At 41.6% G+C, this 25,966-nt stretch overlaps 1 protein-coding gene across 1 annotated transcript; it reads left to right on the forward strand.

The window, feature by feature from the left end:
- Positions 1–1,468: 1,468 nt before the first annotated feature.
- On the forward strand, positions 1,469–24,952 carry cce-7 (carboxyl/cholinesterase 7). Its single transcript, NM_001195464.1, is given in 10 exon segments — positions 1,469–1,703; positions 3,767–3,863; positions 4,749–4,934; positions 5,967–6,152; positions 14,023–14,213; positions 14,627–14,795; positions 15,285–15,469; positions 16,068–16,218; positions 17,562–17,685; positions 23,746–24,952. Coding segments are annotated over 10 exon segments (1,677 nt in total). The 5' UTR covers positions 1,469–1,514; the 3' UTR covers positions 23,945–24,952.
- Positions 24,953–25,966: the final 1,014 nt, after the last annotated feature.

Below are 25,966 nucleotides of genomic sequence, written 5' to 3' on the forward strand. Positions count from 1 at the left end.
TAGAACAGCTATTACGCGAAGAGAATAAGACTAAGACTAAGGTTCTTAGTGGTGGTAGGACCTCTTATGAGTCCGCACGGGTAGGTACCACCGCCACACCTATTTCTACCGTGAAGCAACAATGCGTTTCAGTTTAAGGTGTGGGGTAGCTGTTGCAACTATACTGAGACCTTAGAAATATATCTCAAGGTGGGTGGCGCATTTACATTGTAGATGTCCATGGGCTCCAGTAACTACTTAACACCAGGTGGGCTGTGAGCTCGTCCACCCGTCTAAGCCATAAAAAAAAAGAAGGTTCGCTGGAAATGCCCTACTGATGAACGCAGCGAGTCTATGAAATTCGGTAAACAATGAAGCATTTTAATCTTCATTTTATTAATCACTGTACGTACATGCCTTTCGGCATAATTGCCTAATTCCTATTTGCCTATTTTGCCTATTTTGCCTAAGAATTTGCCTATTTCGCTAAAGAAAGATCAAATGTCAATCAAATAATTTTGAACTACCATTAAGTCCCAGTTAGCTCTTTTAAATATTAAGTGTATTATCTGTGGTTAGCTCCAGGTTGTGGAGAATGCTCAACGTTCATAATCGCTGCAACATTAAATATAAGTATATATATCTATACTAATATTATAAAGAGAAAAGATTTGTTTGTTTGTTTGTATTGAATAGGCTCCGAAACTACTGAACCGATTTGAAAAATTCTTTCACTGTTTAGAAGCCACACTATTCCCGATTGGCATAGGCTATAATCTTTGAAAAAATCAGGGGGGATCCTTATTAAAACTCCAACAATGTAACCCAAGGTGTAAAAAAATTACCTAATAGAATAAAATAATACATTATTATTTACAAAAAGTGTCGCGACATCATATGTCTTATAGTTATGCCGCAATAAGTGTTCTTTTATTTTTAAAAATTAAACAACGGCAAATATCGTTGGAATTTTTGTTAAAGACCCGAGCGAAGCCGGAGCAGACCGCTTGTCTATACTAATATTATAAAGAGGAAAGATTTGTTTGTTTGTTTGCATTGAATAGGCTCCGAAACTACTGAACCGATTTCAAAAATTCTTTGACTGTTTGGAAGCTACACTATTCCCGAGTGACATAGGCTATAATCTTTTTTGAAAAAAATTAGGGATATTTACTATAACTCCAATAATCTAACCCAAGGTATAAAAAATAAAAATTACCTAAAATATTCTTTGCATCGCGTACCCTGCGAAAACTATTACTGATAGAATAAAATAATGTACTACGACTTTGTCGAACACATTATTAATTACAAAAAGTGTCACGACAGCAAATGTCTACCTATTATAGTTATAAGTGTTCTTTTACTTAAAAAAATTAAACAACGTCAAATTCGTTAAATTTTTTGCTAAAGACCCGAGCGGAGCCGGGGCGTGCCGCTATATATAATAAAGATACTTTATTGACAGTCACGTTTGAAAGTTAAACACGACAGTGCCATTCAGATTACCGGCGCGGACGCACGTGCCAACGAAGATGCTATTAAAATTATATTTCCTCGCTGCCGTGGTGGTTACGGCGACCGCTCAAGGTTTCAACCCTGTAGTGAGGGTGTCCCAAGGGCTTATACAAGGCAGCTGGAAGGTTTCCACTAAGGGCAGACCTTACGCTAGCTTTCAAGGAGTTCCCTACGCAAGGCCACCAATTGGAAAGTATCGATTTAGGGTATGTTTTGTATGTTGTATTTTTTTTTATTGCTTAGACGGGTGGAAGAGCTCCGAGCCCACCTAGTGTTAAGTGGTTACCGGAGCCCATAGGCATCTGCAACGTAAATACGCCACCCACCTTGAGATATAAGTTCTAAGGTCTCAGTATAGTTACAACGGCTGACCCACCCTTCAAACCTAAGCACATTACTGCTTCACGGCAGAAATAGGCGTGGTGGTGGTACCTACCACGGAATAGATAACTATTCCGTGGTACCTACCCTTGCGGACTCACAAGAGGTCCTACCACCAGTGAAGTGTACGTGTTTCAATCGAGAGGTCTTAATTAATTCAGTGCATCTTGACAAAATTTATCAGTGCAGTATTTATTCCTTCTCGTCTTTGCGTTGAATGCCTTAAAGATATGGGTCGCAACTTCCATTCATGATACCAATCAAGCGGCTTGGTCACAGCTATGTAAATAACCTTGGAGACTGGATGTTTGATTCGACCGGATCGAACACTATTTGTTTAGACACATCATAAAGCTTAATGTTCTTTTATAATTAAACTAAAGAAAATATTATAGTAATGTGTAGGTATTTAAAAAAAAATATTTTATTTAGTACCGCAAAAGTGTGTCGCTAACATAATCGATTAATCTAATCTACCCCTCGAACCGAAATTCGTGAATGCGTTTACAACTTTCAATAATAATAGGCAGAGATGTGTACTCTAACAAAATCGAATAAATGTACAGAATAAAAATGATTTATTCAATATTAAAACAATTTTTTTTTTTTTTAAAAAGCTGTGTTATTGGCTACAGTACTGCAGTAAGCTTGTTGACAAGGAGATGCAGCTTTTTTTCCCTACCTATTTTAGTAATCTCGAGATTCTAGATTCTCCGAGCTAGTAGGTGAGCTCACGGGGCTCAAACCTGACGACGTTGCTAAAACGAACCCTAGCAAGAGCCGTGCTTCCCAGAATCTACCATCGGATCGGAAACGCGACCCACTGAGAAGATCCGGCGAGAAACTCAGTGGGTTGCGTCTGTGGGTTAATTTACTCGCCGAGCCCTTCGTCACAAGCGACGGGTTCGACGAGAACGATGACCGGTGCGTGAGGTACCTAAAAGCACCGCTAGTAAATCGGGAGGAGCCGAAATGACGTGAGAGATACAGCGCTGACATCACGGAAGCGCGTATTTCGTAAATTCAGGAGGAAGTATTGTAAGCCCACGCGGGCAGGTACTACCATCCATGCCTATTCTACCACAAAGCAGCCATGCGTTCTGATTTCGTACGACGAAGAACATAACTAAAGTCGTCGTGGCCTAAAGATTAAGACGTCCGGTGCATTCGTATCTTGCGATGCACCGGTGTTCGAATCCCGCAAGCAGGTACCAATTTTTCTAATGAAATACGTACTTTACAAATGTTCACGATTGACTTCCACGGTGAAGGAATAACATCGTGTAATAAAAATCAAACCCGCAAAATTATAATTTGCGTAATTACTGATGGTAGGACGTCTTAGGAGTCCGCATGAGTAGGTACCACCACTCGGCCTATTTCTGCTGTGAAGCAGTAATGCGTTTGGGTTTGAAGGGTGGGGCAGCCGTTGTACTGTAAAAACTGAGACCTTACAGCTCATATCTCAAGGTAGTCATAGTATTTACGTGGTAGATGCTAAGGGCTCCGGTAACCACTTAACATCAAGAGGGCCGTGAGCTCGTCAACCCAACTAAGCATTTTTTTTTTGTAAGATACCATTAAGACTTCGAAATTTTGTCTGAAGGTCTCACTTAATGCCACATGGACCGTGCTGTATTCTTATCAAGCAAAAAAAACCGGTAGCAAGGGAATAAATACGTCTCTAAGCAACACCTAAGTCGCACACGTTCACATACTAAGTTAAACATAATGCTCTTATTCGCGTCATATTACGGTGACCATCAATTAGGAGATGATCAAAGCCCAATCCACTTCTTAGTGGTTCTTAGCTCTCATATTTTGCTTGGTTACCAGAATTTGCTGAATTGGACATATCCAGTAATTTTTACACGCCCCTTTTTCATAGGAACCCCAACAGCTGAAGCCTTGGACTGGAGTTTGGGATGCCACGAGGACTCTTTCCTCGTGTCTACAGTACGATCCATTCGTCGGAACTATAACTGGTCAGTAATAGTTGAGATAAATCACCTTGAGATCAGTTTCTAAGCTTTATATGCCGCTATACTGTGGAAATTTAAAGGACTAAAGTGGACGCACTTGGAATTCCATCAATACGGAGACTCGTCGGGCTTTTAGAAGCTCTGTTGTTATACCGTTCTGGCTTGAAGCTTTTCCATTTTTAAGCTACCTAAGGGATATCGTTACGTTGTCAGTGCCAAATGGTCTCACGTCCATCGTTTAGTAGAACCACGCAATAAATGGAATTACCGTTATCTATATACATATTAATACGTGAAGCAAAAACTTTGTATCCCTTTTTACGAAAATTGCGCTGACGGAGGAGTTTGAAATTTCCCACACTTATAAAGAATATAGAGAAGTGCAGAATGCTAATATTTTTTTTAAATTATGCATTAAAAATACATTAAATCAATAAAGAAAACTATACACACTACCATATATTTGACACACACACATATACTCTTTGTTTATTGTCAAACTTTTGTTATTGCTTAAAGTCTGTGGTCAAATTGAGAATTCTTTATCTTTAATATTACGAGTATTTGTCTATAGTGTAGTCTTGGCGAAATCTGTGACTATAGAAATATAATAGTAGTCTTTGACAATAGAACCATAATAATGTCCAAGCTTATAATTTTAATTAATTACAGTCGAATTTCGACTACTGAGGGAACACTAGTGTATTTAAATATATATATATTTTTCGAAGAACTATCCATTCGTTTCATTATGAAGCAAAAATTACCATAAGACATATGGTATTCAAATAAAATGTTTGATAACAATTTTATTTACATGCGGCTGGCCTTTACAAAAATTTAAGACGTTAGTGGACTAACTTACAATATCTTTAATATCCTAAACAGGTAGTGAGAATTGTCTGTTCGTGAATGTGTACACACCCAAGCTGACTCCAACGGCCTCTCTTCCTGTTATGGTTTTCATCCATGGCGGGGCCTTCATGTACGGTGAAGGGGGATTTTACGATGCCGGAAATCTGATGGACAGGGATATGGTGGTCGTCACGTTGAATTATAGATTGGGACCTCTAGGTGAAACTGTTTTTAATACGCTTTTTTATTAGCTTCAGACTTATGTATGTTAGTATGTAACGGAATCTTTGAACATGATTTTGATCCCCTTCAAAACGTCGGATTAACTCGAAATTTGGTATACTTATTAAGGACCGATCACAATTCAATATAAAAAAAAAAATAGAAAAAGAAATTCAACTAAAAAACTAAAAATGAGTTAAGCTCGCCTTTGTACATAGTATTTAGACATTCTTTAAATCTGTTTTTTATTGTATTTTCTTTGTGTGTACAATAAGTATAAAATAAAATAAAATAAATAAAAATAATAATAAATAATAGTTAGTTTAAAAAAAACTAACTATTTTTTACGCTTTTATAGAAAATCTAACTAAAAATATAGAAAATAAATTTTAATAAATTTGAATTAAAAATAGTGTAAGAAAAAATGATTTTATTGTAAAAAAAGCGTGGGTTGCATGGTATCAGTAGTTATAAATATTTTATGAACAGATATGAGTAGAAGGGTTATTTTGATAATATCCTGAAAAGCACCCCACGCTTTTTTTACAACAAAATCATTTTTTCTTACACTATTTTCAATTCAAATTTATTAAAATTTATTTCTATTTTTTAGTTGGGTTTTCTATAAAAGCGTATTTTGTTAGTTTTTTTAAACTATTATTTATTTTTTTGTGAAGAAGATAAAGAAAAGTCGAAAAAACTGCCAGACTCAAGATAATATCAGTTCGTTCTGTGTTAAATGAAACGTTAATATCTAGATTTTTTATTAACATAAAAACAAAACTGTAGTTAGCATAATATTCAAATTACGGTCTTAGTCACCTAACACCATGAAACTTTTGAAGTATGCTAAATTATTTAGAACGCAACGCAATTAAACAGTAAAACTAGTTTTAATTGAATCTTTAAACTAAATTTATTATTATTATAAAACTAATTTAAATATTTAAACACCTAATACTTTTTAAACTTTCTTAAAAACGATTACGAAGTTAACTAAATATAGCATAAATTGACTTCTTCCTCCAGGTTTCCTTAGCACAGGCGACGAGGTAGCGCCAGGCAACAACGGCTTGAAAGACCAGTCCTTCGCCCTCCACTGGGTCAAGAACAACATACAGATGTTTGGCGGGAACCCAGACAGCGTGACCCTCACTGGATGCTCCGCAGGCGGCGCCAGCGTCCACTATCACTACCTTTCACCGCTTTCTAGAGGTAGCCCATAATACTATTTGTACCTATCAATCGCACGAGGCTCCAATTCAAAGATGGTCTATATCGGACTGCATACAAGCAATTGTTTTTACTTATCCTTGCCTTGATATTGCGAAGGCCTTCGACAGGGTCTGGCATAGGGCACTTCTGTCGAAGCTACCATCTTACGGAATCCCCGAGGGTCTCTGCAAGTGGATCGCTAGCTTTTTGGATGGGCGGAGCATCACGGTCGTTGTAGACGGTGACTGTTCTGATACCATGACCATTAACGCTGGCGTTCCACAAGGTTCGGTGCTCTCCCCCACGCTTTTCATCCTGTATATCAATGACATGCTGTCTATTGATGGCATGCATTGCTATGCGGATGACAGCACGGGGGATGCGCGATATATCGGCCATCAGAGTCTCTCTCGGAGCGTGGTGCAAGAGAGACGATCAAAACTTGTGTCTGAAGTGGAGAACTCTCTGGGGCGAGTCTCCAAATGGGGTGAATTGAACTTGGTTCAATTCAACCCGTTAAAGACACAAGTTTGCGCGTTCACTGCGAAGAAGGACCCCTTTGTCATGGCGCCGCAATTCCAAGGAGTATCCCTGCAACCTTCCGAGAGTATTGGGATACTTGGGGTCGACATTTCGAGCGATGTCCAGTTTCGGAGTCATTTGGAAGGCAAAGCCAAGTTGGCGTCCAAAATGCTGGGAGTCCTCAACAGAGCGAAGCGGTACTTCACGCCTGGACAAAGGCTTTTGCTTTATAAAGCACAAGTCCGGCCTCGCGTGGAGTACTGCTCCCATCTCTGGGCCGGGGCTCCCAAATACCAGCTTCTTCCATTTGACTCCATACAGAGGAGGGCCGTTCGGATTGTCGATAATCCCGGTCTCACGGATCGTTTGGAACCTCTGGGTCTGCGGAGGGACTTCGGTTCCCTCTGTATTTTGTACCGTATGTTCCATGGGGAGTGCTCTGAGGAATTGTTCGAGATGATACCGGCATCTCGTTTTTACCATCGCACCGCCCGCCACCGGAGTAGAGTTCATCCATACTACCTGGAGCCACTGCGGTCATCCACAGTGCGTTTCCAGAGGTCTTTTTTGCCACGTACCATCCGGCTATGGAATGAGCTCCCCTCCACGGTGTTTCCCGAGCGCTATGACATGTCCTTCTTCAAACGAGGCTTGTGGAGAGTATTAAGCGGTAGGCAGCGGCTTGGCTCTGCCCCTGGCATTGCTGAAGTCCATGGGCGACGGTAACCACTCACCATCAGGTGGGCCGTATGCTCGTCTGCCTACAAGGGCAATAAAAAAAAAAAAAAAAAAAAAAAAAAAAATTATCCCATTATATTCATCGTTATAACGGAGCAAATTTATCCACACTAACCGAAAAGACGGCGCTCATTAACATTCCATATTTAGAGCTTTTTTTTTTGGCTACATTATAATGGGCTTTTTTTTATTTCTTAGGTGGATGGACGAACTCAGGGTCCACCGGGTACTAAGTGGTTACCAGAGCCCATAGACCCCTACGACGTAAGTGCGGACACCCAACTCGTGACAGGAGTCACGAGTCAGTTTTTAAGGTCTCAGTTTTTATAGTACAACTTCTACCCCACCCTTAAAACCGAAACGCATTACTTCTTCACGGCAGAAATAGGCAGGGTGGTGGTACCTACCCATGCGGACTCACAAGATGTCCAGGCTTTGTATTAAGTCCCCTCCGCAGTGTTTACTGATGTCCCAAAACATTAGCCCGCTGAGTTTCTCGCCGGAACTTCTCAGCAGGTCCCAATTCCGGTCCAGCGTAGTAGCTCCCGTGGAGCAGCTACTCTTGAGCCGATGAACCTTCTTCAGAAATGCTCATGGTTCTGTCAGCAAACCCTACCCTTCCTAAGGAGGTCCTCCTAGCATTACTAGTAACTACTAACCGTCAAGCTAGTACTGACCTTAAACTCATCTGCCTTTTAAGGCAATGCAAAAAAAAAACAATTAATTTCGGTTCTTGTACGTAAGCTGACGTTCTTGTAGTCCCTCTGATATTAAGTCCACGGATGCCATAACGTGAATCCTATTCACTTTGACAACAAGTGAAAAGCCTCAAATAGTGTCGGATTACGACTTCAAGTTGAAACACAAAACGCCAAAGACGCACACACTGTTGTGTAACATGTTGTCTAATTTAATGCCGTCAGCGAAAAACGACAACAGAACTGCAAACCCTAAGGGCCTGTGCACATCACGTTTTTTAAGCGCGCCGTCGATGGCGCCTTTTTATGCCACGGAATGGTTTCTTGTCGTCTGTATCGATACAAACGCGCGTCGACGGCGCGTTTTTATCCCACGGAATGGTTTCTGGTCGTTTGTATCGATACAAACACGCGTTAGCATCGCATCTGTATCGATTCAAACGCGTATTTGAATTTATACAGCTGTGCAAAGGTCTACAGGCTGCGTCTGACTTACGTACGTATCGCGTCTGTACCGCTACGAACGCGCGTCGACGGCGTGTTTAAAAAACGTGGTGTGCACAGGCCCTAAGAAACAACCTAAATCTGGTACTGTGTTTGAATAATACAATAATCATTCAATACTTTTTTTAGGGAATATATTAATTTTAATTATAAATCTATACATCTATACATTTAAATAAAATTCGAGTGTCTGTTTGTAATATTGAAATAACCGCTTTTTACTACATGCATATGAATATATATACGGTACATACACCAAAATAACATTTTTTACAATTTTTGTCTGTCTGTCTGTCTCTTTGTTCCGGCTAATCTCTGAAACGGCTGGACCGATTTTGACGGGACTTTCACTGATAGGTAGCTGATGATATAAAGAGTAACTGAGGCTACTTTTTTTAGACTAGCTTTACCCGCGGTACGACATTAACCGCGGGTAACATCGCGGGACTCAGCTATCAATAATAAAATTTAATGTTTCCGAAGCGAAGCGAGGGCGGGTCGCTAGTCATTGAATAATATGGGAGAATTGAAACATTCTTCCACGTTAAGTAAAAACCAAGCGCAACGAATGATCTGGCTAATCTTTGTAACGTTTGGCCCCAAATGACGTCACAATAAAATTCATTCAGCCGTGTTTTGTAAGAAGGACGCATTAACCACCTGGTACACGTAGATTTTTTTTATTGCTTAGATGGGTGAACGAGCTCTCAGCCCACCTGGTGTTAAGTGGTTACTGGAGTCCATATACATCTACAACCTAAATTCGCCACCCACCTTGAGATATAAGTTCTAAGGTCTCAGTATAGTTACAACGGCTACCCCACCCTTCAAACCGAAACGCATTACTGCTTCACGGCAGAAATAGGCAGGGCGGTGGTGCCTACCCGTGCGGACTCACAAGAGGTCCTACCACCAGTAATGTTAGCTCTGGGTGCCTTAACCATCCTTTGGACAGCCAACGCAACGGAAAGCCATTACGGTTTCTCGGATCCTCATCGACCTTGTCTTGCTGAGTTTCAAACCTACCTCAGAGTACTCAAATTTAAATTGCAAATTAAAGTTATGAATTTATCTGTCGAAGCCGGTTTGTTGTGACAGAAAGTTTATTGACATGAAAACATGTCCTATGACTATGTTTTCAAATTCTATTATTCAATGATCGCGTAAGGTTATCAGTTAAAACGGGAATTTGATTACGAAGTAGGTACATTCGTATCAACGTGTTTACTGTTTAAATCGTTTGATGCTATTCCTTATTAAACGATATTATTATTAAATGACACAATTTTACAGTGATATTAATTAAATGCTTAATTAACCCACTCTGGTCTCCGGTCAAACGTTAATAATTAAAAACGTAACTTCATATCCGGATGTAGGTTGCAGCCTGTGAAATCTATGAGCCCAATTAATATTCAAAGCCCAGCCACTAAGACACAATAAGAATAACTGGTGGTAGGACCTCTTGTGAACTGGTGGTAGGACCTCTTGTGAGTCCGCGCGGGTAGGTACCACCGCCCTGCCTATTTCCGCCGTGAAGCAGTAATGCGTTTCGGTCTGAAGGGTAGGGCAGCCGTTGTAACTATACTGAGATCTTAGAACTTAGATCTCAATATGGGTGGCGCATTTACGTTGTAAATGTCTATGGACTCCAGTAACCATTTAACACAGGTGGGCTGTGAGCTCGTCCATCCATCTAAGCAATAAAAAAATAAAGAGATACAAGTATTCGAAATGATACTTTTCTTGATATAATTAAAATATCATAAAGGATATGTCACGTGCAGAAAAAAATCTTCCTCCTTGCGTCGTATTCCTCAATGCTGAAGGTCGTGATCACCCTCATGTAGGGGAAAGTGGGGGAAACGCGAACGCTGGGTAATGCCGAATTCAATGGTTCTAATATGTTAGAAAAATATATCCTAATTTTATTTGCCGCCATTTCGGAGATCACGCCACCACTGATGCCAGTCAATAACATGGGAGACGCGGACACACGTACTTAAAAAGGTATGCATTTTTCAATATTTTGTATGTTTTAGATGTATTTTTTTGGTAAATTCAAGTTGATGTAACTTTATTTCTATCTACAATAATAATTCAGCTTTTACATAGTGGAATAATCACATATTACTCAGCTAAATGATAATGATGTAGTAGGCAAAATAAATTTAACCAAAATTGTTTTTTGACCTTTAATTATTTTCGATTCCGCGGGGTAAAGACGAACACTCCATGTCGGGCAATCTCGAACATTCGCCGTTACCCCACTCCCGTTTGTTAGTACCCCGTTCAACTTTTTTTTAAATATTATTACAGATGCCTTGTACTTACAAAAGAAAGACCGAACTGAAGTATAGTTTAGAAGATCTCAAAAAGGCTATAGACGATGTTAAAACCAAAAACTCTCCCTGCGTAAAGCAGCAGAAACATATAATGTTCCAAAAACCACTAATTTTGACCATCTAATGAAAGAAGTGTTAATACAGCCATGGTTGGATGAAAACCTTTATTTACAGACGATCAGGAAACGTAAGAAATCAAGAAGAAAACGGAAAGATGGCAAAAAAGGAACCCAAATAAAAAGACTGAAATGTAATGAGAGAACACCTTCAAACAAGAAGTATGAAATATTATTAAAGAATTTGAACAATATAAAAAAAGACTTTAGTCTTTAGTCTTTAGACTCTAGTCAAAATACGAAAAAAAAAAGAAAAAGGCGAAAAAGAAAATAAAGACTACTTTTGTATTTTTTGTAGAGATAAATATATTGATCCTCCCGTTGAAGACTAGATTGTGTGCTATGTGTGCAAAAAATGGGCTCACGAGAGTTGTACTGACGGACAGTCAACATCGTTGGGTTTTAAATGTGATCTATGTCGTTAATCATGTTGGTTCGTAATCACCCCACTTGGTGTTCGTATTTACCCGACTGATGTCGGGCAAAGCCGAACACTAAGGGTTTTGTTTTTCTTTCATATTGTTGCAGTTTATTAAAAAAATATAAATGATGATTAGTGAATAAGTTAGACAGATAAGTAAACTTTATAATAAAAAAAAAATTAAAAATCTGTGATTAAATTCCATTGTTTTATGTAAGTTTTCCCTTAGGTGTTCGTATATCCCCCACTTTCCCCTATCACTTCCTCTCTCACGACAAATTAGTCAACCGTCAATTTGCTGAAGCTCTGCAAATTAGATTGTTACTCGTCAAAGCGCCTCTCAACCGAAGTCATTATAAATAATAAATAAGGCCAATTTCCTTTGGGCGCACGATTCATTAATTTAAAATGAGTAATCATTGGATCCTTAGTTTCGAACACATCAGATCAAAGGTCACATCCACTCAATTTGCCGGGAGCTGTTTACATTCTGTTATTTACTTATCGGATATCTATTTATCTTTTTGCTATAGTGGTAGCATTGTATCTATCAAAGACTGAATCTCTATTAGCACCCTGTCTAATCAACCATTATGCTTACACATGTCTACCTAGCAACATCCTATAGTGGGTGTAGTATAGTGTAGAACAGTGTACTTAGTGCGAGCTTTTTAACTTTCTCGATAGCGTAAAAGTAAATTTAACTCAAATTTGTATGCAGTTGGAAAGTTTTCCTACCTTTGCGCTAGGGGCGCTGTTCCAACTGCATACAAAAGTTTACTTTTACGCTGTCGAGAATGTTAAAAAACTCGCATTAAGCACAGTAGTAAGAGCATTATCTGAATACTAAACATATTGCGAAAGCCACCTCGCATTTACTGGTGGTTAGGGGTATTGGGTATACCGCACCGGTACGTACCACGATGCTGGATATTTCTGCCGCAAATCAATCGTGAGTTTCGGTTTAAAGGGCGAAAAGCTCTATGCAATATACTTGAGACTATGGACTCTGGTAGCCCTTTGAAACCACAACGTGAATGCGACCACTGATCTTGAAGCACTAGGTCCAAGTCTCAATTATATGAGCAGTTCTACCCTTAAAATTGAAAGGCATTACTGGCTTGCGTTAAAAACTTGTAGTAACAATTTTACAAAATGAAAAAAGTTCAACGCTCCTTTGAAAAAATCAAAATGGCCACACTTTTTTTGTAATTCCCATATTTGATGCACGAAACCAGCTTAACTTTAATTAGAGTTTATCGAGAAGGCCGTTTATAATTCCGAAACCACTCGCGTCCGTAATTCCTACAAAACCGACCTTGGAAGGGACATTAACCTGCATTCGAGCTACTAAATATATGCTTATGATAATACCATGTAGATTACTAAGCTAACACCATTGTTCTGTCTGCAACAATCTAGCAAACAGTCCTTTAAGTAAGCATTTGAGATGAGTATTTAGCTGGGCTGTTTATTTTCCAGATAAAATATAATCACATTGAGGTAATGTTTACATCGGTACGCACATTATCTCTATAAAAACATAGTTGACTGTTTGTTTTGTGGTGACGGGCCTATTTTTATATATGAGACGACTATTATCAAAGTCGGCAATGTGACTTTTGGATAATTATTGGTAAATCAGAAAAACGAATTATTGACTTTGTATTCCATTGGCAGTCACAAAACTCTTCTGAACGACATCTTAGATAAATAACAGGTTAAATATTAGCCTTTATTTAATGCAGATTTTGAACCGTATTCTTTGAAGGAGACGATTATATTCAAATCAATCTGTATTGAAATATCAAGATTTTTTTTTTGTCCAAATGCACAGATTGCCACCTTTGATAATAGACGACTCATATATAGTTCCGGGTTTTTTGTATGTCGATGTTAAGCCAAAATTTCCGGACTATCAAAAAAAAAACCTACAGAACCTAACACAAAATAACAATGAACATTAAGGACGCTTTTTCTTGATCATTACCAAATTAGAGAACATTGGATTAGGTGGTTATTATAAAAATAAATCAAAGTCTGTATTTTTGTATTCAACTTCAATGTATCAATTATATTATTTATCAACAATATGAAAATCTCTGTCTGTCAACAATATTGCACAAAATAATTGTATTCAAACGTAACAATGAAACATTTCTTTTATTACCTAGATGTGTGCACGAATTCACAGCTCACCTATTATAAGTGGTTACCGGTGCCGATAGACATCACCAACATAAATACAGCCTTGAGTTCCAAGGCCTCGGGCTTTTACAGTATAACGGCTGCCTCACCGTTCAAACCGAAACGGATTACTACTTCACGGCAGAAATAGGCAGGGTGGCGCTACCTACTCGTGCGGACTCATAAGACGTCCTACCACCAGCCCTATAATCAAAAATGTAACTACAAAAAGCATTTATACCAATAAATGATGTTCTCCAGCTAATTATCCATACCACGTTTGTGCATTACGAAAACCTGTTTAGCCTCTTGAATATTTGTTAAAATTAAATTCACCAGGAACATTCCACCGCGGTATCGCCTTTAGTGGATCAGCCTTCGCCTCGTGGACGCACTCAGTGAAACCGGCTCAAAAAGCCAAGACTCTAGCCAGTATAGTAGGCTGTCCTACGGGTACCAGCAAGGAGATCATTGATTGCCTAAAGTATAGGCCAGCTGAAGTTATTGTTAGGGCGCAGATTGAAATGTTTGTAAGTGCTATTACATAATACATATTAACAAACAGAATATTTATTTACAGAAAATTAAAAGAAAACATCACCCTGTATTTTTTACTAGTAGACAGATTGGTAAGAGGGTCATCATCGCTCCCTTGCAATGTCAAGGCATACTGGGTCTACTTTTTGACATCGACCGCAACAGAGCTCACGAGTTTTACCTGAACTACATTACGTTAAAACTATTTAGTGAAACATCTTTGTTTAAATAAGACTTAAAGATAATTTATTATTGCTGGTATTCGTGGACTGCACGACAATCTGTTACTTACCAAGGCAATGAAAAGGTATTTTTGCTGCATAGACGATAGAAGATAGATAATTGTTCAATTATTCCGAATTTATTTTTACTTTTAGCCTCAGTTTTCTTTAAATTTATCCCTCAGGATTGGAAGGTCCACATGTTCACACCATTCACTCCTACTACGGAAGCTCCAGGGGTAAGAGAGCCCTTCCTATCGCAATATCCATACCACGCCGCTATTGCCGGAGCCATGGCGAAATTACCTCTCATTACTTCGGTTACAAGCGAAGAAGGACTCTATCCTGCTGCAGGTATGTATAAGGAAATTCTGAATAATATATTAGTGTAGCAGGTATTTCAGTGCGGAGACGTCAAAATGCTGTCTTGAGGAGAAATGGCACATATTCGTACCACCTTCACTTCACAACGGGACTCAACAGCTACAAGACGCGCAATATGTACAATATTACTTTCACATTAAAAACCTAAAATAATTTAATAGCATTTCGTAATTTAACGGCAGAAGTCAAAAAGCACCTAAAAAAATCACAAAGAAAATACAGTCTGAAAATCACAATCAAGAACATGGTCATGAACATCTAAGTGCTTTGATTACCGCTTACAGACGCGCCTATGAGTCTCATATCTGCTCACGCCAATATAAAGATTATAACGAAGTTAGTGAATCTTACTGCAGCTTTTCTCCGTTCTCTCATATACATATGTGCGATTAAAAACTTAAATTCGGCATGTTAAACAAATTAATGTGGCATAACAAATGATTAACTTAATGGTTGTAGTATACCAAACGGAGCCCGGAATGTTAAACGAACTTGAAGCTCATTGGGAACAATTGGCGAGCAACATATTTGAGTACAACGACACTCTCCCATTGAACCTCAGAGCGGATGTGGCTGCGAAGATCAAAGAGCATTACCTCGGAGGGAAACCAGTCAGTCAGGAAACATACCCGCAACTTGTACAGGTATGATTATCGTCTAAAGTAATAATAGTACCTACTGCTTTCGTAGAAAATCCATAGGTCTAATGGAGATATCCGGTCACAGCCACACATTGATGGTACCAAAAACATACCATGGAGTGCCAAGAACAAGTGTACCAAAAATCTAAATCGTGCCAACGATAATCGGAATAAAACTTGTAAATTTTTATTAAAGGTTTATTTATTTATTTTAAGAGCTACTTATTTCTCAGTCGAAGCATTTATGCTTTTTTTTATTGTTTAGATGGGTAGACGAGCTCACAGTACACCTGGGGTTAAGTGGTTACTGGAACCCATAGACATCTACAACGTAAATGCGCCAACCAACTTGAGATATAAGTTCTAAGGTCCCAAGTATAACTACAATGTGTTCCGCGTTCCGATATGCAATCCAAATATGTGTTCCGATTAGCAGAATTTGACGAACCCTTTTACAATAAACCTACGATCGAATCCTCATTGTCTATGAGCACCATTGACCATTTAATACTGGCCGACCGTGAGACTGTCCACTCAGCTATAGCAGCTTTTAAAAATAAACCCTATGGTTTTTAAATATAAATCCCATTTTCATTTCCAGGCCTTAGGTGACCGCTTGTTTGTGGTGGACGTAGGCAGAATGGCACAAATTCACGCCCTCAAAACCGGCCAACCTACTTACGTATACCGATATTCGTTCAGAGGAGAGTTTAGTTTATCGAATTTAATGGCGAGGAACGAAAATAATTACGGTACGTATCACATCACAGCTGCTATCTTTGTACGCAGTTCGATGTTCTCCGGAATAAAGGTGATCTCTGTAGGAAATCTTATCATGAACTTTAGTCTTACAGCAAGTTTTTTTTCCTACCTAAGCTGAGAGCCTTGAGAGGCTATTTCAGCGTAACCTTAACTAGTAGGTGAGCTCGCGGGGCTCAAACCTGACGACGTTGCTAACACGAACCCTAGCAAGAGCCGTGCTTCGCAGAATCTACCAGCGGATCGGAAACGTGACCCACTGAGAAGATACGGCGAGAAACTCAGTGGGCTGTGTCTGAGGGTTAATTTACTCGTCGAGCCCTTCGTCGCAAGCTACGGGTTCAACGAGAACGATGACCGGTCCTTGAGGTACCTAAAAGCACCATTAGTGGATCGGGAGGATCCGAAATGAAGTGTTTGGGCCAACGTCGACTGCTTTCCATTCTGTCCGCAGGATCGGGAATGGACACCTAGCCCCGGTTGGACGGACGTGGTGGAGCGCCATTCCTATTAACTGATCGCTTCAGTGCATAGTGCTATGGTCATCCGGATCTTATTCCTTCCAGGTGTCCCGTAATGCAGAGGCATTCGGCATTCTGGAAATATGTTCGATGTTATTATTTTTATTGCATAGATGGGTGGACGAGCTCACAGCCCACCTGGTGTTAAGTGGTTACCGGTACCCATAGACATCTATAACGTAAATACCGCCACCCACCTTGAGCTATAAGTTCTATGGTGTGAGTATAGTTACAACGGCTGCCCCACCCTTCAAACCAAAATGCATTACTGCTTCACGGTAGAAACAGGCAGGGCGGTGGTACCTACCCGTGCGGACTCACAAGAGGTCCTATCACCAGTAATTATGCAAATTATAATTTTGCGGGTTTGATTTTTAATACACGATGTTATTCCTTCACTGCGGAAGTCAATCGTGAACATTTGTTGAGTACGTATTTCATTAGAAAAATTGGTACCCGCCTGCGGGATTCGAACACCGGTGCATCGCTCGACACGAATGCACGTTGGAGGTCGTGGGTTCGATACCTGCATCGGGCAAGCATTTTGTGATGTACAGGTTTGTTTGTACTTTGTCGGCGTGTTTATTATCTATATATGTATATCTTTAAGCATATAAAAGTATGTTTCTCAATTTCTAGTACCCATAACACAGGGAATTCTAAATTGGAGCCGGGTGACAGGGCGTGATTTGATCTTAGTTATTATTATAATCTATATTTATTTAAAATCTTATTAATTATACACTATTTGTTTTTAAAAGATATTAAAAATACAATTTTGAATATTATAGAACTAAATGTGTCTCATTTCGTAGGTGTATGCCACGCTGACGACGTCCTAAGAATATTCAAATACCCAAACTTGAGTAAGATTTCCGCAGAAGACACCAGTATTATAGAATCTCTGATCGATTTGGTGTACAGCTACGCAGCGACCGGGTAAGATATTGTACATTATTACTGTGCTTGTATATTTAAAAATAGGCACGACGGTACAATATCCAGGCGGCCTAACAATACGACTGATTGAAGTTTTTTTTTTTTTTTTTTTTTTTTTTTTTTTTTTTTTTTTTTTTTTTTTTTTTTTTTTTTTTTTTTTTTTTTTTATGATTGAAAGTTTACTGGTGGCCCGAAGGCCTTTCCAGTTTCACCAGGACAGGTGGGCGAGCAAAGGCTCAGCCAAGAGGGGTGGGATTTGCTAACAACTGCCCGAGCGCCTCCGAAGGAGACCTAACAACTCAAGAGCAATTGTTTCGCGAATGAATCTACTACCGGATCGGAATCGCGACCCGCTGAGAAGATCCGGCGAGAAACTCAGCGGGCTGATGCATGGGTTAGGTTGCACGTCGACCTCTTTGTCGAGTTCGACGAGTACGGTTACCGGGGTCCCTAAGCCTGCCCCTAGTATTAGAGCTGAAGGCATCTAATGCAAAGGTTATTGGATCTGATGGATCCGTAAGGACGTGTCTAGGGCGTCGACGGTGACTGGCTCCTGCATGATCAGGATTCGGGGAGTAGTCAGCGGCGGCAACGATAAGGCGATTATCATGACGCATAGCCTTATCGAAGTATCGTTCCGACGCTGACTTCATGTATTTCCGAATTGATTCGAGGCCCAGGTCGTCGTGTAGGTCAACGTTCCTCACGAACCACGGAGCCCCGACAGCTAACCTGCAAAAGCGGGATTGTAGGGATTGGAGGGTGTCTATGTGTGTGCGGGCCGCGTGAGCGAACACCACACTCGCGTAAGTTATGACGGGTCTTATGCAAGTTTTGTAAAGTGTCACCTTGTTCCGAAGGGACATTTTACTCCGCTTACAGATCATGGGGTAGAGTCTACCGAGAATAAACGCGGCACGGTCACGGACTGATTTTATATGCGGGCGGAATGTCATCGATGCATCCAGGGTAACGCCCAGGTACTTGACCTTCCTAGTCCAGGGTATGGGTTGTCTAAAGAGAGTAATCGGGGGTGTGAGATTGCTCCTCCTAATCCGGGAGGAAATCCGTGTGGAGCTTCCCCTCTGAAATAGCACCGCAGTACTTTTCGCTGGGTTGATGTCTATGCGCCATTTTCGGAACCACTGTCCTAGGGCTAGGGCTGCGCTCTGAAGCTTCTTCGCGATTAGGGACTTATTTCTACTAGAATAGTAAACAGTCGTGTCGTCGGCGAATAAAGCTAAATGGGTCGGCGGCGACCGGGGAATATCGTTGACGAATAAGCTAAATAGGAGGGGTGAGAGGACAGAGCCTTGCGGGACTCCAGCTGTGAGAGGTCGTGGGGAGGAGCGGGTTCCCTCGACTCGATATCGAAAAGAGCGGTTCGACAAGAAGTCCCGTATGATGAGCACGAGACTATCCGGCACGCCCATGTTGAATAGTTTGAAAATCAAACCATTGTGCCAGACTTTGTCGAACGCTTTTGCGACGTCGAAGAAGAGAGCTCCCGTGTATAACGGTTTTGGTCGATTAAGCCCCACAAGAATGTGCTCCGTGAGGCGGTGCACCTGTTGAACGCATGAGTGATTTGTACGGAATCCGAATTGTTCATCGATGAGAATGCCCTTGGATGAGACGAAGTCTCTGAGGCGTTTGTAGAGCAGACGCTCATACAGTTTGCCTAGAGACATGAGGAGGCTAATCGGGCGGTAGCTCGTCGGATGATTTTTTGGTTTACCGGGTTTATGTATGCCGATAACGTCCGCTTCTTTCCACACCGCGGGAAAGATACAGTTCGCCATAGCGGCATTGAAAATAGATGCCAACATCACGATGAGTTGGACGGGTAGAAGTTTAATAACGCGGTTGGATATACCGTCGGAACCGGGAGCCTTGCGAGGACGTAGGTCTTTGATCAAGTCTTTAACTTCCATCGGGGTGACGGGTGGTAACGCATCAGAGGGTGGCAAGGAGGCTCTGCGTTCTACCTCACTGTCTACTAATTCTACATGAACAGGGTCCACGGATTGAGTGCTGGGCGTGCACTGGGTTTGCAATGTATCGGCCAGCAGCTCTGCTTTTTCGTCATCATCGAACGCCGCGAGTCGGCCTGAGGGGCCTACGAGGGGGGGCATAGTTACTACCGTATCCGATTTGAGAGTACGAGCTAAGCGGTAGTAAGACCTTTGGGAGGGCGCGAGTCCTTCTAAGAAATCAGACCATCTGGCATCTCGGACTTCGGCGATGCGAGACTTTACGTCGCGTTGTAGGGCACGCATTCGAATACGATTTTCCGCGGTAGGATACCTGTCGTAGGCGCGTAACGAGGCGTTCTTAGCTCTAAGGAGTTCCCTAATATCGTCGGACAATTTGAAGCGGTGAAGGAAGTCCTCCGCTACAACTTGTTTCGATGACCTATCTAATGTCGAGGTGATGTGTGACGTTAAGATGTCTATGGCTTCAGCGGTATCCTGAGGAGACGGGATAGAGTCCGGGTTAAACGGGAGCGATGGTGGATCAGATTCAGCCAGGCTGATGCCCAGCGTGTGCCAATCCACCACAGTCCTCGTGACGGGAACGGAATCGGGAGCGCGACCGAGCTTCATAACGACGGGACGGTGGTCTGAATCTAACTCTGAAACTACTTCGATCGAGTGTAAGCGCAGAGTTACGTTTTTTAATAACGCTATGTCGAGTATATCCGGGCGATGCGCGATATTTAGCGGGTAGTGAGTCGGGGTTAGCGGAGCGACGATATCGAAGGCGAGATCATCGACTAACGCGTCAAGCCGCCTGCCATTCGGGGTTGTGGTGTGTGAGTTCCACCTGATGTGTTTACAATTTAGGTCGCCCGCCAGAATGACAGAGCTCCCCATACCGAGCAGCGCCTCGATATCACTGCTTAGAACGATCTTATCCGGTGGAAGATAAACGGACGCGATAACGATCGGCGCGTGTCCCGTCAGTGAGATTCGGCACACTGATGCTTCGATATTAGCGAGCGCGGGAGGATCGAGCGGGACGCAATGCAGGGCTCTTCTATAGTAAATGACGGTACCACCACCACGGGCAGAGAGCCTGTCGTTCCTGACCATGTTATAGTTCGCGATTTTAGGGTCACGGCGCGCGGGCTTAAGTAGGGTCTCCTGCACTAAAAAGATATCAATTTGGTGGTCACGCAAAAAGTCAGAAACCTGATCACGTTGATTTGCGAGACCGTAAGCGTTAAAAAATCCTATCGTTACGGATAGGGGCTTTATTCTACTTATATACGCCATTGATTACCGGCGGAGTGAGGGGAGGACGTACGTATTTAATGACGCGTATACGTCGGCGTATTCCTGCACAACGGCGATAAAGTGTTGTGCAGTGGAGGCAGCGCGAATGGCGTCGCCCAAAGCGTTAACGCGCTCAAAGTTGATCGACTGAAAGAAGTCGATCGCTAAAGCGAGATTGTCGGACGCGATCGGAGGGCAAGTCGCGGGAGAGGGACGAGTCGCGGGGGCGGGACGAATCGCGGAGGAGGGAGTTGTAGCCGTGTTCGTGTACGGCAGCGGTTTTGCCCAGGCCGAGACACTGGGCACCGCCGCCGGAACGAACGCTGGCTTAGCCTGCGACGCAGAGGGTGCCGAGGCTTTGATGTCTGGGCCGGAAGCTCGGAGGCGGTTTTGGCGGGCGACGCGGCGATTTATTTTAGGGGCTCGGGGGCAACCACGGTAATTCGCGGGGTGACCCTGTGTTCGACACAGGACGCAGCTAGGCGGTTCCGTCGCGGTTTTTTGGTCGCGAGCGCAGAGGGCCGTGGCGTGATCGCCCAAACACTTAACACATCGGGGGCGCGCGTGACAGTTACGGGAAGAGTGCCCGTACAATTGACAGTTATGGCACTGGCTAGGAGTGCCTTTTTTATGGGGGGCTTCGACAGCGATACCAGAGAGCCTACAGACGGTCTGTGTGTTAAAGATTTTCTTACCCTCGGGGGTAGGCTGGAGAGCGACTAGAACCATATTATATGGCTCCCTACCGCGACCGGTGTGCATACGGTGCACAGAATTCACTGGTAGGCCTTGTTCTAACAGGTCGGCTTTTACGAGCTCTACATCTAACTCTTTAGGGATTCCGCGTATTACAACGCGGAGTTCGCGCTCCTCCTGGAGCGTATACGTATGGAAACTTATACGCTCCTTACGGAGGTAAGAAGAGAGGGCCCTATGGTCGTCGGGTGTTTGAACCTTAATTTGAATGCCGTTCGCGAGGTTACGGGCATTCGTGAAATTTATATTTTTGGCCTTAAGGGCCAGGCAAACTCGATCCCAAGCTGCCTTCTCCTGAAGGATAACCGGGGGAGGGGTCTGGGTTTTATTTTGTGCCACCGGACGCGGCGACGGAGTGGCACGGGCTGGGGGCGCAACGGGAGTCTGAGGGCGGGGGCGCGACGCGTTCACGGCTTTGCTAATTTTAGCGGCCGCGGGAGCTCGAGACTCCGCGGCACGCTTCTTACCCTTTTGTACCAGGGTGAATCCATCCGTCGATGAGGCGGGGGCGAGGTCGACCTCCATGTCCGAGTCAGAGTCGGAGCACGAGGAGGCGGGTGCAGGCGACCTACGAGCAAGTGTAGGTGTTTTAGAGGGCGCGACGGAGGCCGCGGATGATCGCTCAGCTGAAACGATGGTCACGGCGGACGACGCAGCAGCTTTTCTCGCCAGTATAGGCGACACGGGAGCGGCAGGCACGACAGAGGCTGCGGTGCTCAATGCAGAAGCTCTGCACGCAGGTACAGACGACGCAGGAGCAGCGAGCGCGGCGGAGTCCTCGAGAGGGCTCGCAGTGTGATTGGCCTTGAAGGCCAAAAACTCCGAGGCGAGCTGTGGGTGGCGAAGTCGGAGGAATTCCGCGAATACAGCGTCCATGATCGCTGAGTACCCAGGTGGGGCGGCCCCGGGTCTTGAAAACACTCGCCTTGCGGCGAGGCCCCAACTTCTCGGACCTGAGCGGTTCTATTGAACACAGGTGGCAATGCGGCGCGATTACTACAGGACAAAGAAAAAGCACAACAAAACAGAAATTACGAAAAGAAACAAAACAAATAAATACTTGCAGGAAACCACTTTGTCGGCAGATGTACCACGAACACAGAAACAACAAAAGGAAACAAAACAAATAAAAACTTCCAGAAAGAGCACTTAGTCGGCAGATGCACCACAAACACAGGCCGCGCGAACAATGGCCGGGCTAACAAAAGCCGGGCGAACAAAGACCGGGCGATCGAGTGGACGATGAGCACGTCCGCATGTGACGGGTGCCTCTATCGGAATGACTGATTGAAGTATCGAGTAATCTATCTATATATATAAAAATGAAACCCGTTTTCCGTTGTCACGATATAATATGAAAACGGCTTGACCGATTTGGCTAATTTTGGTCTTGAATTATTTGTGGAAGTCCAGAGAAGGTTTAAAAGGTATAAAAATATGAAAATTCTCGGAATTAAATAAAAATAACAATTTTGTTTTCCCTTTGACTTGTCCCCCGTCAGTCAGTTGATAAAATTGAAACATCATGTTTAAGCTTGTCTATGTCTTGGATGTTTCTGCAAATCAATCAAGTATCCGTTCAAAACGAAGTTTGAAGACTCCGCTATCGTTCACAGCGGTCTTAGTTTTGACGGAATTCATAAAAACAGTTACAACTTATGGACTGTTGCTTTTAAATTTGTTTATTTCAATTTATTTCACTGGTGGTAGGACCTTTTGTGAGTCCGCACGGGTAGGTACCACCACCCCGCCTATTTCCGCCGTGAAGCAGTAATGCGTTTCGGTTCGAAGGGTGGAGTAGCCGTTGTAACTATACTGAGACCTTAGAACTTATATCTCGAGGTGGGTGGCGCATTTACGTTGTAGATATCTATGGGCTCCAGTAACCACTTAACACCAGGTGGGCTGTGAGCTCGTCCACCTATCAAAGCAATAAAAAAAAATGGTCGGCATAACTTAGCTGTTTTTTTTTAAATATAACATAATAATATAATAATGTTGATTTATCATAAAATTCTGTCCTCAGAACACCAAAAGTAACTAATACGGGACTCGAATGGACTCCAATCAAGCCTGGTGTTCCAGAGATTAGTTATTTGGAGATATCTTCGCCAACCGACATGCAAATGAAGACCAATTCAGACTTCGGCCAAAAATCGTTCTGGGATAGCTTAGGTTTTATTGAAAACGAAAAATACAGTCCCCATGTCAAAGACGAACTTTAAAGTTTTCAATAATGAAATAACTGTTTCCTTAAATTAGAATTAATGCGCATTCAAATGTATTTAAAAAAATGAATAATTACGATAATCAAATCAAATTTATTTCACTTTCAATACTTATAGTACGAGCAGCCATTTTTATTGTCTTTAAGTTTAGGTCAATACAGAAAGTAGTTCTGTGTAGAAATTTACCAATAGGCACTAACACTAACATTACCTATTTAAAAGATATATTGCTGTCTGCTCGACCTGATCGGATTGAAAATTCAGGTTTAAAAAGACCACGGAGACTGTGTTCTTAATATTCCTTTTTTTTTCTCAAAAATCTATTGAAATATAGCATTCTCTATGCATGTACTTTTTGGCGGGAAAGCAAGGTGTTAAGTTATGTCAATTGTTTTATTTACTTACTTAAGTTTTTCTTTAGATTTAAGCATGCAACAATAGTTCTATTCAGTAACAACTGTGACAGCGCATAAGAGTGGCAACATAAACAAAATCACTGGATACGGCTTAACGGGTTTTTTTTCAAAAAGCCCTTAGAGCTCATTTCAATTTGTCTGTAAAAAGGCTGTATCACCTTTCAACGAACGTATAACTCGCATTGCAGCAATATGCAGGACAGCGAAACTTACCTATACATGATTATAATACCTCACAATCAATAATTAAACAATTACGATGATGTCCCTTCATGAATCTCATTCGCAAACACTACGGCATCTGCCTGCGGCATTTGAACCGTGGTATAATCACGTCCCTTCCAAAATCAAGACGATTTCTTGATAGAACCCACGAAGCAGTTAAATACATTTGTATGGACTAAATGTCACCTGTCTTCATCTTAAAACACTTTATTTGTTAGAAAAACAGATCTAGCTTATGTAACCTTTTATACTTGCTCTACTAACACATCCAAAACCAATTTATTTTGTAATTATTATTAATTTTCACATTACCTATTTTATCAGTACTTAAATAAGGTATAATAAATGATTTTATTGAATGAATAAAAAAAGGTTTTTCTCGTATCATCATCTTCCTTTTCAAGGTTCAAGTGTTTTAATCAATACTTTGAAATCGGAGTATGACAAGAAGATTCTTATATAAATTGAAATGTAAATATCTCTGATCGGTTAGGTGAGGTTAGAGGCTATAACAAATTTATATAATTGAGACACGGACGGCTCTTAAAAATGACTCCCAAGTCGCCAGGGTCATTAATGAGCGTGTAAAAAAGCGCTAATATAAACAAAAACTTATGGCTATAGTCATCAATCGTCGATGGCTATAATATAAGACAAAAATAAATTATAAAATGCCACAAATAAAATCGATTTTCGTATTTTCAATACTTTTAACGCGCTTTTATTGGCTTGATATGTTTGTTTATTTGTTTGTTTGTACCTAACGGAAACTTTGAACTTCAGGCCACCGATTAACTTCAAAATATGCACAAGGATCGAATAATGATGACAATAAAACAATTTATTCGCTCTAAAATCTTGACCAGTCTCAACAGAATACAAAAGATCACATTTCAAATTCAAATCAATCGTTAGACTGACCTAATGGTGCAGTAATTATTCTCCCTCATTGTTGGGCTAAGATTTATGGGTTCGACTCCCACATCGGGCCGACATTCGCGTGTTGAACAGGTTTGTTTACTCTTGTCTACTCTTCGTGTAGGTGTTTAATATCTATAGATGTCAATATTGAAACGCATATAAGTATGTATATACATACATATCATATATATACATATCAGTCTCTTGTTCCAATAGTACAAGGAATCCTAGTTTGTGGTCAGATAGCGGTAAAAAAGGGAAAAGTTCGGTTTGCCATATAAGGGTGTTTTTTTTTCGGGTCTAATCAGTGTTACAAATGCCCGTGGATATCAATTTTTTTTAATATTTTTATTGCTTAGATGAGTGGACGAGCTCACAGCCCACCTGATGTTAAGTGGTTACTGGAGCCCATAGACATCTACGACGTAAATGCGCCACCCACCTTGAGATATAAGTT

Source organism: Bombyx mori, chromosome 8, assembly GCF_030269925.1.
Source record: "Bombyx mori chromosome 8, ASM3026992v2".
NCBI lineage: Eukaryota > Metazoa > Arthropoda > Insecta > Lepidoptera > Bombycidae > Bombyx > Bombyx mori.